Source organism: Canis lupus, chromosome 30 (genome assembly GCF_003254725.2).
Source record: "Canis lupus dingo isolate Sandy chromosome 30, ASM325472v2, whole genome shotgun sequence".
In the NCBI taxonomy this organism is placed as follows: domain Eukaryota; kingdom Metazoa; phylum Chordata; class Mammalia; order Carnivora; family Canidae; genus Canis; species Canis lupus.
This window is the reverse complement of record NC_064272.1, coordinates 23279422-23294739: the sequence shown is the minus strand read 5'-3', so window position 1 is coordinate 23294739 and position 15318 is coordinate 23279422. Positions and strand designations below refer to the sequence as shown.

Genomic DNA, 15318 nt, shown 5'->3' with positions numbered 1-15318 from the left:
GGTTGGAAAGCTTATCCAAGAAGCAGCTGGAAGAAGTAACTTGAAGCGAGTAACTCTGGAACTTGGAGGGAAAAGTCCCAATATTATTTTTGCTGATGCTGATTGTAAGTCAACCATGGATCTCATACATATCCCAGTACACTCCTTCGGTGCTCTTTTGAATCTCTAGTTTTGACAGGACACTAAGAGAAAGATCCATGAAGCTAAGAAGAAGCTTCAAGTAGAAGAATCTGGACCCTTCCTCCTCAGGGGCAAAGAATTTAGTATTGGGAAAGAGCATTTGCTAGTTGACAGCTGGCCAGAGTTTGTTTTCTAGACACTACTGAGCTGCTTTGGCTCTGAGACACTGTAGAGAAGGGTAGAAGAGGTGAAGGCTTATGTAGTGCTGTGTAGTGGAAAGAGCAATGGTCTAAGCCTCTGAACCCCTGAAATATACCCTCTCTGCCTGGATTCAAGAAATCTGAAACTTCTCAACTGTGTCTGGTGGCTTTGTAGATCATTAAGAAAAGTTCTAGTTCACTAGCCCTGCCAACATTTTCCCAGAGCCACAGCCCCTCCTCTGTTTAGTCCTTCCATCCTCTGCTGCTTCCGTGACTTCCAGCCAGAATGACTAGCACTTTGGTCAGTTCTGTATGAATGGGCCTAAATTGGAGGTGGTCAAGCCTTGAAGGTAGGACTTTATGGCAGCGTGGAGCAGTCACTTAGGAAAGCCCATGTCTCCAGGCAGGAGGCCCTCTAGGCCACTCTGCATAGGTGTGGTCTTTCTGTTTAGAAAAGCTTTCTAAGGAATAAAAATTCAAAATCTCTTTCAACGCCTTTTTTCTCCCTTCTCCTCCCACCAGGCAGGGCTGCTTTCTCTTTCACCTCTGGAGACATCAGAAAGCAGAAAGCAGATTGCTTGACTTTCAGCCCCAGCTCAGAGTCCGTGAAAAGTTCAGCATCAGCTTCATGTTAGTTGTCAGAAGGATCGGAACTGTCACACCTAAATTTCTCTTGGGCAGTGGACCCTCTATTGACACGATTGATTGATTGATGAGTGACTGATGGATTCAGTCAGTCATTTAGCAATCAGCACACACCAGATTAGTCCTCTCTTGAAGTATAAGCTCTGAGATGAAGGAACTATGTGCTGCTATACAATTCCATGTAAATGTAGAGGAAATTTGGTGTGTTTCAAGAAGATCCATTACTGTTACAGTTTAATTCAGCACAATACTAGTTAAACATACAGCTACAAGGCTCTATAGATCAAGGATTGCAAGCTGGCAGTCCCCAGACCAAAAGCAGGCCATACGTACGTTTACCTGTTTAAATGTCACACAGCATTTTAAAAAATAAAAACTAAACATTAAAAATCCTGATTTCTGTTTTTTCTTAAAATTGGATATCTGGCAACCAGTGGTGTACAGTCATGCATAGCAACAGCCAGATGCGGTGGCTTTCCTTCTGAGTCTCCATCAGATTCTTTTACTAGCTGGCAGATTCATACCATTACATTATCTGCTTAGCCTCTTGGCATACGGGGACTTGGGACTCCTGTTCTAGATGCTGTGGTCCAGCCCCCCTTTTCACAGAAGAAAGAGACTCAGAGAAGTGAAGCTGTCCAAGTTCCAAGTTCACATAGCAAGTAATGTCAGGATCTAGTTAGAACTTCCAACTACACTGTGTTCTCAATCCAGGCCTTTCCCCTGTGTTGCCAACTTACCGTTACGCTCTGTGGTGAGCGTGGCATTATACCCGGGGCTCTGGGAGAGGGAAGGGAGGCAACTCCAGAGACGGACCCCTCTGCAGGTGAACTAGAGCTGAGGACGCGGCTGTTTCCTCTTGCAGTGGACTACGCCGTGGAGCAGGCTCACCAGGGGGTGTTCTTCAACCAAGGCCAGTGCTGCACCGCGGGGTCTCGCATCTTTGTGGAGGAGTCCATCTATGAGGAGTTTGTCAGAAGAAGTGTGGAGCGGGCCAAGAGGCGCATAGTGGGGAGTCCCTTTGATCCCACCACTGAGCAGGGACCCCAGGTAGAGAAATCATAAACATTCCCTTTCTTAATCCCTGGCGAGCACCGGACACTCTAGTGGGACCCCAGAAACAACTTCTTTCTTCACTCCCTGCTTACTCTTCCACCCCATCTTCATGACTGGAAACGTCACTGGGGAGGCATTGCTTATCCTAATGCTTCCCTTGCCCTGTCTAAACTTTATCTCTGAAACGTCAAGGGATTAAGATTGCCTCAAGGATACTTTGAACTTTGGGGGTAAACTGGAGTCTCTTAGCTCTAAAGAAAGTCCTGAGCATGACAAAATGGATATTGACCTGAGACCCCAGTCCCGGGCCTAACCACTGGCCTTCAAGACATCCCTACAGATGCCACAGTCATGGAGAGCGACTATCTGCCTTTCTCAGAGCCCTTTACCCTTTCATCAGTGGCTCAGGAATCTCTCTGCCAACCTGACCTACTTTGGGGAAGGTCACTCGTGGCTTGTGAATGTGTAGGAACTAGAGGGCTGTCTACTTACCCCTCTGCTGTGTGGTTATCTCTTACTCTGAATGCTTCTTGCGATGGGGTGGGGAGGGCCCCATAAGTCCCCGCAGTCCATACTGTTTGGCTCTGCAGGTTCTCCACAGTCATCAAAGCATATTTCCAGGTAGAGTTCTGGTTTAATTTTAAACTGTAGATCTATCTACAGTTAAAGGATATTTGGATCAGATTGCATCTGGATCTCTAGCATATGGGTCTTCACGATAAGAAACAACATCTAGGTTTGGGGACCATTTGAAAGAGGATTGATGTTCTAGTGGAGCAATTCAAACTCAAATGAATTTAGGTTTTTGTATTTACCATAATAATGGAGTGATGACTATGACTTGGTGGAGGGCAAGACTAACCTTATTTTATGGAATAGGAAGCTAGTCCTTGCTTTTTCTACTTAACCTTTTCCTCTAAATGTGTAGTAAGAGCTCCATTAAAAATAGACCCCAATAGGATTTGGAGCACCATATAGTTTACCTATTGTTTTCATTTTTTTAGTATCAGTATTTGTTGAACTGTTCATTTGGTTATACTAGTCAGTTTTTCCCCATTTAGAAGCTGCAAATAATCAATTAGCCAGTTTCTCCATCATTTAGAAACATTGTCTAAATCTTCATCTGGTACTTCTGATTTGGCAGGATCATCAGGGCAGTACATTTATTGGAATTCTCAATACATTAGGTTGAACTATACAAAGTCACCATTTTTTTTCAGGGGAAAAAATGGCTAAAATGGCAGCAGTTCCACATAACTGAACTAGATATAATGGAGCTTTGAAAAAAATCACAAGTGAGAGATCCTTGAGTACACATTTCTGTTTTCATAGAAGACTTTACACAGAGTCATTAGAAAATTTCTTTTGTAGATTGATAAGAAACAGTACAACAAGATCCTGGAACTCATCCAGAGTGGTGTGGCTGAGGGTGCCAAGCTGGAATGTGGCGGCAAAGGCCTGGGCCGAAAGGGGTTTTTCATCGAGCCCACAGTGTTTTCCAACGTCACCGATGATATGCGCATTGCCAAGGAGGAGGTATCAAAAATGGGGATCTAACAAAAGCCACACCTTTCTTGGGACAGCTTCCAGAGCATTTCCTGCAGATGATATTATGGTTTGGGCTCTTTATGTTTTATATACATTCTGTAACTGCACTAAACATGGCTGTGAAAATCCTGTTTTCAAGAAAACGTTAAATCAGAAGGTAAACAAGCTAGATGGAGGCCGGGTGACATGCTGTACGATTGCAATTATTATTAGCCGAGAGGACAATCATAGTAGCCCATCATTCGCCCTAGCAATGTGCTGGCGACAGTTCAGTTCCTTCAACCGTGGGTTACTAAGTTGTTCATCAGAAGAAAAAAGCATCCAAGCAGCCTCACATTTGTGCGAGAGAGGGACCAGGAACACACCAGCCAGCAGTCTAGGGCAGTGGTCCTGAGTTCTGGAGCAGTGTCTGGGGAATCACAGAGAAAGCAGTCTTGTCAGGGAGGGTGGTGGAGAAGGGCGTTAAATGAACCCTAAGGTTAGACTCCTGTGTAATCCCGTTCTGGCCAGTTTGAGAAATTTTACAGTTCTGTGTTGCTACAACTTAAATGTCATTTAAATAATGAAGGCAGAGCAAACTTGCTTTGAAATGCGGAAAGCAAGTAAGTAAAGGATGGCAGAGCAACCCCATGTTGGGTCACATGATTTTGTTGCAGATCTTTGGCCCTGTTCAGGAAATTCTGAGGTTTAAGACTATGGATGAAGTTATCGAAAGAGCCAATAACTCAGACTTTGGACTTGTAGCAGCCGTCTTCACTAACGACATCAACAAGGCCCTCACAGTGTCTTCTGCAATGCAAGCTGGGACTGTTTGGTAAGAGCAGAGTCAGCCTCATGGCTCTGGCCATAATGCAAGCCATTGGTAGCGTAGGGGCGTAGGGGCCTCATAATCTCTGGAATGTGGGTGAAATAAGCATATCCTCCCAGGGGGAGGGAAAGAAGGAAGGCAACCAGCCTTCACCCTGGGAAGGGATATACACTCCTTACCAGCTAGGTCAGGAAATCACAGCAAATTTTAAATTATAAATATTTCATATGCAAAAAAAAGGGAATTAAAAAATAAAACTTTTAAAAGAAATATTATGCTGTGGCATATATATTTAACTATACTTAGTAATTATATAAATAACTACTTCTGAGCAAGCAGATTCATACTAACGGTACTATGTTTCCTTCTCTTAGGATCAATTGTTACAATGCCTTAAATGCCCAGAGCCCCTTTGGGGGATTCAAGATGTCTGGAAATGGGAGAGAAATGTAAGTGGCCAAAGTTGGTGGCGCCTGCAGAGAAACAGGGATTGCGCAAATATCAGCCTAGAGGAGTTTGCAAACAATTGTTTAATTCTCTTACTCTCATCCATTCACTAAACAAACATTTTGTTGAGTGCACACTTCTATACACGAAGCACTGCACTCCATATCACAAAGGTCAATAACACACAAGTCCCTTCTCTTACATGGAGATGGCTAAAAATTAATATACCATCTAGTTCATAAAATCAGGGCTACTTTCTTGATGGAAATGTGCCAGACATCTTGCAAGTACAGAGGAAACAATCCATTGATTTTGCCTGATGGGGTCAGAGAAGACTTCACAGAGCAAATACCGTTTCAGTGTTTGGGGGGCAGTCCTTCCATGTAGAGGGAGTCACAGGAACAAAGGCATGAAGGCACAGCAAATACAGAACATCAGGGAGTTTGGTGTTTCAAACATAGGTCACCCACTGCCAGCCCAAGGACAAATCTGGCCTGCAGAAACTTTTCGTTTTGCCTCACAACATTTTAAAATCCTTAACTGACATTCAAAAATGAAGAGGCTTTCCGTAAAATCAGGATTTCTTGCTTATTCTCATTCCCCCATAGCAAAATTGCTGCAGCTGTGAGCTCTAGAACACGCCTTATTCCCCCACCATTCCTGCTGCTTCTGGGCTGAATATTGGTTACCATTGACTTCCCAAGCCCCTCACTTTTGTCCCCTACTCTGCTCCGGTAGGTTGTCTGAAGCTGGGACCACAGGGTTTTGGATGTAGGATGGCTGGGGGGGACTTGCCGAAGGCACAAGTGGGAAGGTGGTTGTAAACTCAGTCTCAGAGGGCTTAGGCATTCTATGGGAGCTGAGGAGATCCCAGAGGTTTTAAGGCAGAGATCCCTGGCCAGTAGAGGATGTCCTGGCAAAGACTAGAGGAAGAAGACCTGCCCCAAGGATTTCACAGTAACAGTGATAGATACCATTAAATGCCTGCTCTGTGTATGCCTTTATGTTAGCTTCTTTCCTGACGTCTCATTTGATTGTCACGACGACAGAGTGGGATAGATACACCTACCTTCCCACCCACTGTGGTTCGGGTGGGGAACTGAGGCTTACACTAGCTAAGCAGCTTGCCCAGGTCACACAGCCAGTAAGTGGCCGATGTGGAGTTTGAATGTCGGTTTCAGTGACTCCTGTGATATCCAGCCAAGGAAGCAGGGGGGGCCAGGTGCACATACTCTTCAAGGAAGAGATCAGAGCTGGGAAGAGTCCTGAGAGGCAGAGGACCTGGAAAATGGGATAGTAGTGGAGGTAAATTACACTCAAGGGGATTTTATTTGCAGCCTTCATATATAAATGGATTTTTTGAGTGACATTCAGAGGCTGACCCAGGTCATCCAGGGTCTTCCTGAACTGACACGTCCCTCCCCATAATAAAAATGTTTTTTTAAATTTCCCCCTGGGGTGCCTGGGTGGTCCATTCAGTTAAGTGTCCGACTCAGCCCACATCATGATCTCAGGGTTGTCAGATCGAGCCCCGTGTTGGGTTCTGAGCTGAGCGTGGATTCTGTTTGAGATTCTCTCTCTCTCTCCCTCTTCCTCTGCTCTTCCAACCCTCTGCCCCTTCTGCCCCAGCTCACACACTCACTTTCTCAAAAACAAAACAAAAAGAAAAAACAAAGACCTCACCATTTTCCTTCCTCTTCAAAGGAGCCTGGTTCCATGTTTCTTAAATCCTGTGACTCCCAAGAGGAAACATCCTCATGTCTGTTCACTCCACCGTTATTGAATGTATCCTTGCATGAGCCAGTGCCAGTTCATGGTCAGTCTGCTGTAGAATTGAGTGCTTGGCTCGTGGGGGAAGATGTGGCTCGTCAAAGCACTTGACATTTTGCTGGATAAATGAAATATACAACATCAAAAGAGTCAGAAGAATTCCAGGGAAGACCATGAAGTCATAAAGGAGTTCAGGGATAGGGGAGATCATTGTGAACTATAGAAGCCTGGAAAACCTTTAAGTAGGACCAAATATAGGGATTTGAATTGGCCTTTAATGGAGAGCAACATTGAGGTAGATGGAGAGGAATAATTTGCAGGGTTGGTGGGCAAAGCGAGGTAGGAGTGGGGGAAGAGTGAGTAGAGGTATTGTGGGAGAAGTAATTATGGTGTTGGGACAAAGTACAGTGAACCCCTAAGACCGGCACAGAGGATTTACATACGATTCAGATACTTCAGCTGGTAATTTCTAGCTCTTAGCCATTAAACTGTAAGTTAAGCATAGCTGTAAGGCTAAGAGCAGAGTTTCTAGAATCACATTGCTAAAGATATATATCCTGGCTCTATTGCTTAATACCTGTGCAACCTTAGACAATTTACTTAATCTCACTAAGCCTCTGTTTTCTCATCTCTAAAATGGGAATATTTATAGTACCTACCCCAAAAGGTTGCGATGAGGATAAAGTGGTAGGATTTACCAGGTATCTGGCAAACCTCAAGAAATGTTAGCTGCCATCATCACTGGTGGTCAAGTAGATGACTGTTATGTAGGTGATCCTTCTTTTTCTTAATAAATGTCTTACTTTGGAAGTGTGGCAGAATTTTTCCTGAATTTCAGCTTGTATCATCAACTTCTACTCAGTCCCTGGGAATGCCAGGAAGAAATCTCTCTTGCTTCTGGCCTTCAGTGTTTCCCACTTGCTTTACAGCCAGAACCCAGAACCGGTCATTTGCTCGGTTATTAGTATTTTTTCAGCTTTTATGAAGTCTTTGTGTGCTCCGAGTATCTCTTCTTCACTTGCATATGGCCTTAACTTTCTGTTTCCACCTTTCAAAATGCATTTATCTTGGTATTCTGTGTGCTTTCCTGGTCTCTGAAATGTTAGGACAATCACTGGCTCTGGGAAGTACTGCTCACACTGACTGCTTTATTACAGATCATTAAGAGGGTGAATCATGGGCATAAAATATAATCAATAATTGCTGGTTGATAGAGCTTGTCCCAGGCTAGCCCTGGACCCTCAGCATGGACAGGATTCAGGCTTGTGACATTGTCCAGGTCCAGTCTCTTCCCATTAGAAACCTTACCCTTGCCTGGAGTGGCCCAGGAGATAGTTTGACTATGTCAGGCTCATATGGAGAGCAGTGGCCCAAGAGACCGAAAAGCAACCTTTCTCAACTTACCTCCTTGGTGCCATAGTCATTTGGCCTTCCCAGTACAGTTAAAAAATAACAGTTCTCTTTGATGAGACTCACTTCATCTTGTCTAAACGATATGGTTCTTTGTCCCTACTTGCTCCCAAAACATGTTTTTTCTTCCTTAAATGACTTAGAATGGTCTCAAAGTCTTCAAATTAAAAAACCTTCCCTATCCTGGTTCCCCACTCTTCCTTCTCACGGCCATCCCAGAAATTCCTCTTACCTTCCTTTGGACAGTATTATTCATCTCATGGCCTCACGAACCCCATGTGGCTCTGGTCCCTGGCACTCCTTTGCCCATCTCTCAGAGGCATAGAGACGAGAAGTAGCCCTTTGTGCAAACAAGCTCCAAGGTGGGCTGTGGGCGGGTGGGCTGTGGGAGCCCCTGAGGCTGCCCTCTGCAGATTACCTGGTGGGCCCATCTCTGATTCCCAGGGTCACAGAGGGGGCTCGCTCACCTCAGGCCCGCCCTTCAACCAGTTCCCCCTGTTTCACTCTCCCTGCCCCCTCCCTTACTCCTCTTTTAAGCTTCCCCGAGCCAAGCTGTAAATACATGTCACAAACTGGGAGCATGGAAAGAAAGCTGTGGACCTCAGCATTTTAAAAACTAAGGACACAGGCCTTGAAGATGAGAAGCTTATTAGGATATTCTAAATAAGGGCTTCCCAAGTTTGCATGTCTGCATGCATGTGTGCCCATAGATATACATACATGCATGCGTGTGCACAGAAAGTCACATGCAGTCTGGGCGAAGGGGCTTGCTGAGACTGCTTATCTGGGGACCAACTCTCAGAGATTTTGCTTTAGTAAATCTGGGCTAAGACTGAGGATCTATGCTACTAACAAGCTTATGGAATGATTCTGGTGCAGGTGGTCTGGAGACCTCACTCTGAGAAATGTTGCTGTAAGGCAAAGAAAGGAGCAGGGATGTATACATCCTACGTAGAAATCCCTCTTTGTTTTAGGAGTGATTTTCTAAAATAGCTGGCTCAGAGACCCCCAAATCTAACATCTTACCTTACTTGTAGGTATGCCAGGTTTGGTTCATGGTAGAGAATATAAGCCAGTCTGGCTCAGAAGCGGGAATACAGGCGTCGGGGCGTGCGTCTGCCCGGGCGCACTGTGGGGCTGTGGAGGCGACCGGACCAAGAGATCGGGGTGCGGCAAGAGCAGTGTGTATGCTTTTGCACTGTAGTGCTGTTCTTCCATGGAATTTAACCGGATTAAGTTAGATTTGAGAGAAAGCCCCCGGAATGAGATGGCGAAATAGCTGAGGAATCTGTATGTGGGGCCTTCGGAGACTTTCCAGCAGCGCTTCTCAAAGGGTGGCCCAAATAACCACCTGCATCATAATCTCCTGGGCTCTTCCCCAGACCTACTGGGACAGAGTCTTTGGTGGGGATGGTCAGGAATCCACAATGTAAGCAAGCTCCAAGGGTGATCCTTGTGTTTCCGAAGGCTGAGAGATGACCGGGTGCCAAGGGGACTGGGGTGGCTCTCCTGGAGCCACACAGCCAGCCAGTGGCAGGGCTGAGCCGACATTCCTGCCTGTTGCCCCCCAGCCCCAGGGTTGTTTCTGTGGCAGACCTGAGTCCACTCCTCATCCTCGGAGCACCGTGGTGGCACAGGGCTGCCCGGGACCCAGGGGAGGAGCTCCTCCAGTCCTCGATGATTTCCCATTGCACCCAGGGATTAGGGGACCCTGTCGTCCCACCTGAAAGCCACCATGCCACCACACTCTGACTCTGCAGGCTTCCTTACACTTCTCACAACCGACTTAGAGATCTGAGTGGGAGGAAATGATTTGGGGTCTGCCCCATGTGCGTGCACAAGCTGAGAAAAAAGAAGGGGGTGACCTCACTTCAAACAGGAGGCAGATGATGTCCATGATGAAGAGGCACTTTGAGAATTGCCCAAGGGCAGGAAAAAGTCCTGAGAGAGCCAAAGCTGAGCTGGTAATAAAGACTCAGGGCCTGGAAGGAGCTCATGAGGGAAGCTGATACTGAGTGGGACAATCCCAGATTTATTCTCATTCCCGTGAGCAAGAACGGTGGTCGCCACAGATGAGAGAAGGGCACAGGTGCCCTGCTCCCTCCGAAGCTGCCTCTCCTATCCTGGTGGGGAGGGCACAGGCGCAACGACTCAGGTGACCTCGGTGCTCAGAGGTGCTGCTGCTGCTGGCAAAGTGACTGGAGCCTTGTGCAAGGCAGGGGGTTTCTGGAAGGAAGGAAGAATGAATCATTTACAGCGGGTCTTGATTGTAAAGACCAGTTACGGTAACACACTATCTTTCATACATGACTCCTTTTTTAAAGATTTTTTTTTAAAGATCTTATTTATTCATGAGAGACACAGAGAGAAAGAGGCAGAGACACAGGCAGAGGGAGAAGCAGGCTCCATGCACCGGGAGCCCGACGTGGGATTCGATTCTGGGTCTCCAGGATCGCGCCCTGGGCCAAAGGCAGGCGCCAAACCGCTGCACCACCCAGGGATCCCAAAGATTTTTTTTTTAAAGATCTTATTTATTCATGAGAGACACAGAGAGAGGCAGAGACACAGGCAGAGGGAGAAGCAGGCTCCATGCAGGGAGCCCGACGTGGGACTCGATCCCGGGTCTCAAGGATCGCGCGCTGGGCTGAAGGCGACGCCAAATCGCTGAGCCACCTGGGCTGCCCAAGATTTATTTATTTTTTGAGAGAGCAGAGGAGGGGCACAGGAGGAGAGATTCCCAAGCAGACTCCATGCTGAGCGCAGAGAGCGACCCGAGGCTCGATCTCACAACCGAGACCAGGAACCTACCTGAAACCAAGAGTTGGCCGCGTAACCAACTGCGTCCCCCAGGCGCCCCATCTGTGACTCTTTTAAAAACAGCCCTTATTAATATTAATATTAATTATTAATATTTTCTTGTTCAGATATATCTCTAAGTGTTCTGTTCATTCCTGGCAGAGGTGGTATATCAACAGGCTAAAACTGGGGACGGGGGTCCACGGGTGCCACTGGAGCTTGATGCTGCAGGCTGCCCACTGGGTTCGGTGAGGGCAGAAAGCAGGGGCAGCAAACCCCAAGTCCCTGGGAGGAGACAGGCTTGGGCAGCCGCCGTGGCAGGGGTGCGCACAAGGTGCTCTGTGAACGTGGAGGGAGGAGCACCTCCTCCTGAGAGAGCCAGGAAGAGCCTCACTGAGGACTGACTTTAAAAAGGATGGAGGCGGGGACACCTATCTGGGTGGTTCAGCAGTTGAGCGTCTGCCTTCGGCTCAGGGTGTGATCCCGGGGTCCCGGGATCGAGTCCCGCATCGGGCTCCCCGCAGGGAGCCTGCTTCCCCCTCTGCCTGTGTCTCTGCCTCATGAATACATAAATAAAATCTTTTTTTAAAAAAAAGGAAAAAAGTTCAGTTTTCTAAAAAAAAGGAGAATGTGCTTGATTTTACCATGAAATAAAAAGCGGGAAAGGGCACTGAAAATGTGGTGAAATGAGAAGAGGACAGAGGGGAAGAGAAGGAGCACTGTGGCACGAGGCGTGGCCCCACCCCGGCACCCCGAGGGCAGGGCTCAGAGACCTGGCGCGGAGTGTCCCGAGGGCCCCATGGAGACAGGGGGCCCAGCTCCCACCTTCGAAACCATTACCCAGTGTCTGGGTGCGCCCAGCTCACTACTTCCCTTATGGTCAGTTATTCTGATTTCTTCTCTCTTCCCCCCGACTGGGGGGAGGGGGGGGGCAGGCCCTGCGGGCAGCACATGGCAGGGTTGTTTTTAAGGCATTGCTGGCGATCTGCGCTCTTCCCTGCTAGGCCTTTGGGTCTTCACTTCCATTTGTTAAGTCTAAGGACCAGTGAAAAGGAAATCCAGAGCATCAAAAAGGGGGCGTCGCAGCCTGGAAATCTCTGTTTCTTTCAGCCCAGGTGGACTAGGTGTCTAGGGGAGAGACTGGGACGCAGCCACGCCGGGGGGCGCCCAGCGGCAGGAGTGGGTCTGAGAGGAGGAAAGCACCCATCGTCCTCGAGGGACGCAGTGGCGTGGCTGGGAATGCTGCACCCTCCCGCGCAGTGCTGTGAAGACAGATCGGCCTCTGCCTTTAAGAACCCGTCACTGCGGGCAGCCCGGGGGGCTCAGCGGTTTAGCGCCGCCTTCAGCCCCGGGCCTGATCCTGGAGACCCCGGATCGGGATCGAGTCCCACGTCTGGCTCCCTGCATGGAGCCTGCTTCTCCCTCTGCCTGTGTCTCTGCCTCTCTCTCTCTCTCTCAGGAAAAAATAAATAAAACCTTTAAAAAAAAAAAATCCTGGGCAGCCTGGGTGGCTCAGCAGTTTAGCGCCTGCCTTCGGCCCAGGGTGTGATCCTGGAGACCCAGGATCGAGTCCCGTGTCGGGCTCCCTGCATGGGGCCTGTTTCTCCCTCTGCCTGCCTGTGTCTCTGCCCCCCCCCAAAGAATAAATAAAAAATATTAAATAATAATAATAATAATAATAAATTGGTAAAAAAAAAAAAAAACGGTCGCTGCTCGTGACATGACGGCTCTTCGCTCCTCAGAGGAGGGCTGGGCTGGCCACTCGTTAGACGTTTCTCCCTGGACCCCCAGGGCTGCTGGGTGCAGGTGCTGAAGGGCCACGCCAGGCTGCCGGGGCCCTGGTGCCTGACGCTGCCTGTTTCTGCCTTTCAGGGGGGAGTTCGGCTTGCGAGAGTACTCCGAGGTGAAGACGGTGACAGTAAAGATCCCCCAGAAGAACTCCTAAGAAGGCCAAGGAGGACGGTGGAGGCCAGCCCGCAGGACTCTCCCTCTCTGCTCTCCCTGGGGGGCCCGGCTCTCAGGAATCCAAAGTCCATACTCGGTCCTTATTTAAAGATTTAAATAACGACACGTAGGCCAGGCCGTCATCGCATAACGAAAGCCGACCGTGTGGGCCCGGTTTCCTGGCACTCTGTAAGGGATCACCTTCATGATACCAAATATTGGGGAGAGTGGGACGGAGGCAGGAGGCGTCACTGTCGGGTACCTCCAGTCCCCCTTTCCGCGGTGATGGGCAGTTCCTTTTATCCCAAGGAACTTTCCTCCTGAGGAGAGGTCATCTTTCCATTGTCTCCCTTTATCCCCTTCCAGCCTCTCCCCACTCACCCACTCCTCCCACCCGTCCAAGGAGATCTCTCAACTGAGCTCATTTGGGGCAGATGTTTGGGCCGGGAACAATTTTCCAAGGTCTTGCAGCCAAATTACCATTTCATGTTATCCACTTCTTCAAAGCAAAACATGAAATGGTTTTAGTTAGAGCCAGACCAGACTGAGACTGCCAGGAGCTGGTACGCTGCAGATGTACCAAGAACTGAGACCTTGGGGTGCTCCTTGACCCAGCCTGGCTTTCTCACATCCGTACAAGACAGGAGTGAAAGATCAGGAAGATGGAGATCCAGAGATCGTCACGTGCAGCTTGCGGCTTCTGAGCTTGCTGCTTGGGTTTTAGGGTGTGTGGGTGTGCGTGTGTGTTTCCTTCCTTCTGGGTGATTCTGGAATAAGGCAGGGGGGCGGGTTGTTTTTCATAAATTGATAAGATCTTTTTCCAAAGCCTCTCTTACCAATCAACCCCAAAACGAATCGGGGAGGCTCAAGAATTTGGTAAAAGGTAATGCTGGGGGCCTTGCAGAAATAAGTTCATTTTCAATCCTAGCTGACAGTTCTCATGAAGTGAATTGTCTCTGCGGAGGGACTCCACTGGCTGCTTCTGCCCCCTGCTCTCCCTCCCGCCCCCCTGCACCTACACCGCTACTCCCAGTGCTCTGGGTGTCACTCCGGCCTATCGTGCCCTAAATCCACTGGCAGTAACCTTGGAAAATCCGGCCAAGCCCGGAGGTTCCCGTTTCCATTTGCAGAGCTGCAGCGTGCCACGATGACCACGCTCCACCAGAGCTCAGCCGTCACGTCCTGTGCCTCGTCCACGCGTGCTTTTCCCTCCTGGCAAAGCAGTCCCTCTCCCTCTCCCCCAGCCGCGCACTTCCTCTTCCACTCTCCAGCTCATCCACCCGTTGACAGACAGTGTCACCTTCCTCTCCTCCTTCCCTTTTCCCGGTTGCTGAACCCAATCCAGTCTGTAACCTAGATGAAGATCATTTATTTAAAAGTACCAAACATAACCTAGAGTACACGGAATATGGACCGCACGTAGGTAGCCTTCTGTATGTAATGGGTTTCTGCTTTCTCACCAGACCAGTTTTCTATTTATAAGTCTCATCTATTCATGATGTTTAAAAGGAAGCTCCGTTTGCTGTTCTCTACAAACGACAGTGCATTCAGTGGCCCGATGCCTCGAGAGATGCCATGCTTCTGAATCCTTCCATGTGAATGTCATGCTCTCCTCCTATAGCCTGTGTCCAAGTGAACATACCCATTAACCAGCTAGTTACCTTTTCGACTGCAATATAGAATGTGAAAATGAAGATTTATTTCTTTTAATTTACTTAAAAAGAAACCTCTGTGCTAGCAATAAAGCATTTATATTGTGTACTCCTTGGGATTATGTGGCTGTGTTTATAAATCTTTGTGTCATACTGAGTATATTTGGGTCCTTCTCTCAGCTGCTGGGTTTTTCAGCTGTGCCGTTTTCTCTGGTTACTGAGCAGAAGTCTGCGAGAGTGTATTTTACCAGAATGCAGCAGAGTAAACAAGGCCCTTGTTTTCTGACACTATTTAAGATCTGTCTATACATACAGTTTTGTGTGGCAAACAAGTGCAATCAGGTATGAGATCTATGAGATGACTGTTTTCATTCAAAACAGCCTCTGTGAAAGCTAAAAAACGTAAAGGAGTGTTTAGGGCCTAGTCCTGAGAGTCGTGGGCTACACGGCAGAGCTCGCATTGCTGATGGCACTTGGCAGTAGCTTTATTTTTATTTACCGTGGTGAGATGAAGTCAAAAGCTGACAACCTGCTGCGCTATTTTTGCAGCTGTATTACCAACCAGAGCTTGTTTGCTTTCTCCACGTTCTCAGAGTAGAGCTTTTGGGGAGTGGTTTCCACTCTCCAGACCTGCATGTCCCTTCCTTAGAATCTCCACCCGAGTCCTGGTCGAGTGAGACAAAACAAAAACTGAAGAGTTAGTCGGCCACAAAGGGAATCAGACTTGGGGAGACATGTGCTGCTCTGACCGCTGATATCTTGTCCCTCAGATGAACGAACTGAGGCTGAGGCACGTGGTGCCCAGGGCACTGGGATAGACTCTGAGATAGACGATGTGGGCTCCCCATGGATCTACCCCATGTCCGTTATCTTGGGCCCTCAGGAAGAAAACGAGAATGGGATGGGCATAGAGGAATCATTG

At 48.1% G+C, this 15318-nt stretch overlaps 1 protein-coding gene and 1 long non-coding RNA gene across 2 annotated transcripts in view; one reads left to right on the top strand and one right to left on the bottom strand.

Annotated features, from left to right (window-relative positions):
* The window catches only part of ALDH1A2 (aldehyde dehydrogenase 1 family member A2), a 96143-nt gene extending 81638 nt beyond the window's left edge, over positions 1-14505 (top strand). Inside the window, exons 8-13 of the mRNA XM_025472665.3 lie at positions 2-104; positions 1831-2015; positions 3393-3557; positions 4226-4383; positions 4752-4826; positions 12673-14505. Coding sequence (XP_025328450.1) covers positions 2-104; positions 1831-2015; positions 3393-3557; positions 4226-4383; positions 4752-4826; positions 12673-12745 — 759 coding nt within the window. The 3' untranslated portion in view covers positions 12746-14505. The remainder of the gene's footprint in view (position 1; positions 105-1830; positions 2016-3392; positions 3558-4225; positions 4384-4751; positions 4827-12672) is intronic.
* LOC125754062 (uncharacterized) lies at positions 5981-6708 on the bottom strand. Its single transcript, XR_007407333.1, has 2 exons — positions 6508-6708; positions 5981-6105 (listed from the first exon to the last, which is right to left on the bottom strand). It is a non-coding gene; the product is annotated as an uncharacterized LOC125754062 (long non-coding RNA).
* Positions 14506-15318: the final 813 nt, after the last annotated feature.